Genomic DNA, 1,672 nt, shown 5'->3' with positions numbered 1-1,672 from the left:
GGAGTGCACCCAGCTAAAAACTAGGATTTTATTACTACGGAAGAAGAGGGATTGATATTTAGATGGCAGCATGTAGTCTGCCATAGGTGGACTCAGGTATTTTTTTGGTTAGTAGATAAGTCAGATAATGATGATATCTAATATTTATTCAACACTGACTTTGTGCCAACCACTGTTTTAAATGGTTTGTGTATGTTACCTAATAAAATTCTCCCAGCAGTGCAGTGAAGAGAAGGTACTGTTACAGTCTCCACTGTGGTGATGAAGAAACTGAGGCACAGGAAGGTTAAGTAACTCATCCATGGTCACTTAGCTGTTAAATGACAGGAGTCTTAGCACACATCCAAGTAGTTTGGCTCGTGCTGTTAACTACTGTGCTAATCTGCCTTCGAGGACATATTACTTCCTGCCACTAAAGACTGACTTTAGAACAGATGACAAATGCAGGTGCTCAATGAGAGCCACATATTCATGCTGTGTTTACCATTCTCCATGAATTGTCTCATTTATCACCACCATCCTCTGAGGTAGATGCAGTTACTGTCCCCATTTTATAGATGAGGAAACTGAAGCAAGAAAAATAACTTATTTAAAGTTAAATCAATGGCAGATGGGATTCAAACCAGTTTGACTCTAGGACCTGAACTCAGCAACTGCTGGTTTTGCTTCTGGGGCCTGATTGCCTTCTGATGCCAAAGAAAAGTTTGGAACAGATGTATGTACAGGAGTGTTTTGAGAGACTGTGGGACTTAGTCGTTGACCTAAATAAACGGTCTGGATGGTAATACAAAAGAACGTTGAAGATACGGCGGAGACTGTTTGTCTCAGAAGCCAAAGGAAAGGCATTCCTGACTAGTCTGAGAAACGTCACTTGGAAAAATTTGGAAGACAGACGAGTGTATGGGGAAAAGTAAGGGCTGGGGAGGCTAAGTTTGCCGTCATAAACGGCCACGCCCTCAGTATCTCATTTTCAGTATCAACAGCTTGCCGGGACTCTTGGTGGGGAAAGAATTTGCTTAATTGCCAAAGAGGGGAGGTGAAATCTCTCTTGGGCCTCTACCTGGGAGTTCCTGTCTATCACTCACTTCTACTGTAAATACCTGTCTTTTTGCTTTTTGGTCTTTTCTTTTGACCTCCTTTCTTGCCTATCTATTAGATCCATCACAGGAATCTAATAGCTGCCGCAGGTCTTGGTTAGTCCTGGTGTGCTTGTATTTACAGAGATTGTCATTTTACTTTTTACTGCCTGCCTATCTCTGGACCATGGTGTCCTCGCAGAATGTACAGGTGCTAACATTCCTGTCTTTTCTTTATAGTCAATCGCTCTCTACTGGTTATGCTCCAGCCTCATGGGCCTTTCACAGAACCTGCTGCTGCGTTCTCCTGGATTTCGCCAACTTTGCAGAATACCATTGACCAAGTCAGATTCAAAAACTCCTTATAAAGACCTATTCGCTGCTTTTTATACCAAGTTCATTTCAAGAAAATGAGATATTTTTCAATAATTTTGAAGCAATTACAAGTGTCACTATCACCTCAGTGTGTTTAGATTTAGAGATTCAGGTATGATTTAATTTGCCTTTATTTAAAATCATGACCTTCATGAAATATTATAGGTTGAGATATATTTGAAAACCAGATATATTTGAAAATAATTAAAATCTATCAAGTG

General features: G+C 40.3%; 1 protein-coding gene across 1 annotated transcript in view; it reads left to right on the top strand.

Annotated features, from left to right (window-relative positions):
- Window positions 1-1,525, top strand: part of LOC105822809 (mitochondrial inner membrane protein COX18) — a 27,411-nt gene extending 25,886 nt beyond the window's left edge. Inside the window, exon 5 of the mRNA XM_012659837.1 lies at window positions 1,317-1,525. Within this exon, the coding sequence (XP_012515291.1) occupies window positions 1,317-1,490 (174 nt within the window). The 3' untranslated portion in view covers window positions 1,491-1,525. The remainder of the gene's footprint in view (window positions 1-1,316) is intronic.
- Window positions 1,526-1,672: the final 147 nt, after the last annotated feature.

Source organism: Propithecus coquereli, unplaced genomic scaffold, assembly GCF_000956105.1.
Source record: "Propithecus coquereli isolate 6110/MARCELLA unplaced genomic scaffold, Pcoq_1.0 Scaffold64, whole genome shotgun sequence".
Taxonomy (NCBI): Eukaryota; Metazoa; Chordata; class Mammalia; order Primates; family Indriidae; genus Propithecus; species Propithecus coquereli.
Note: the sequence above shows the minus strand (reverse complement) of the source record. Positions and strands in the feature narration are given on the sequence as shown.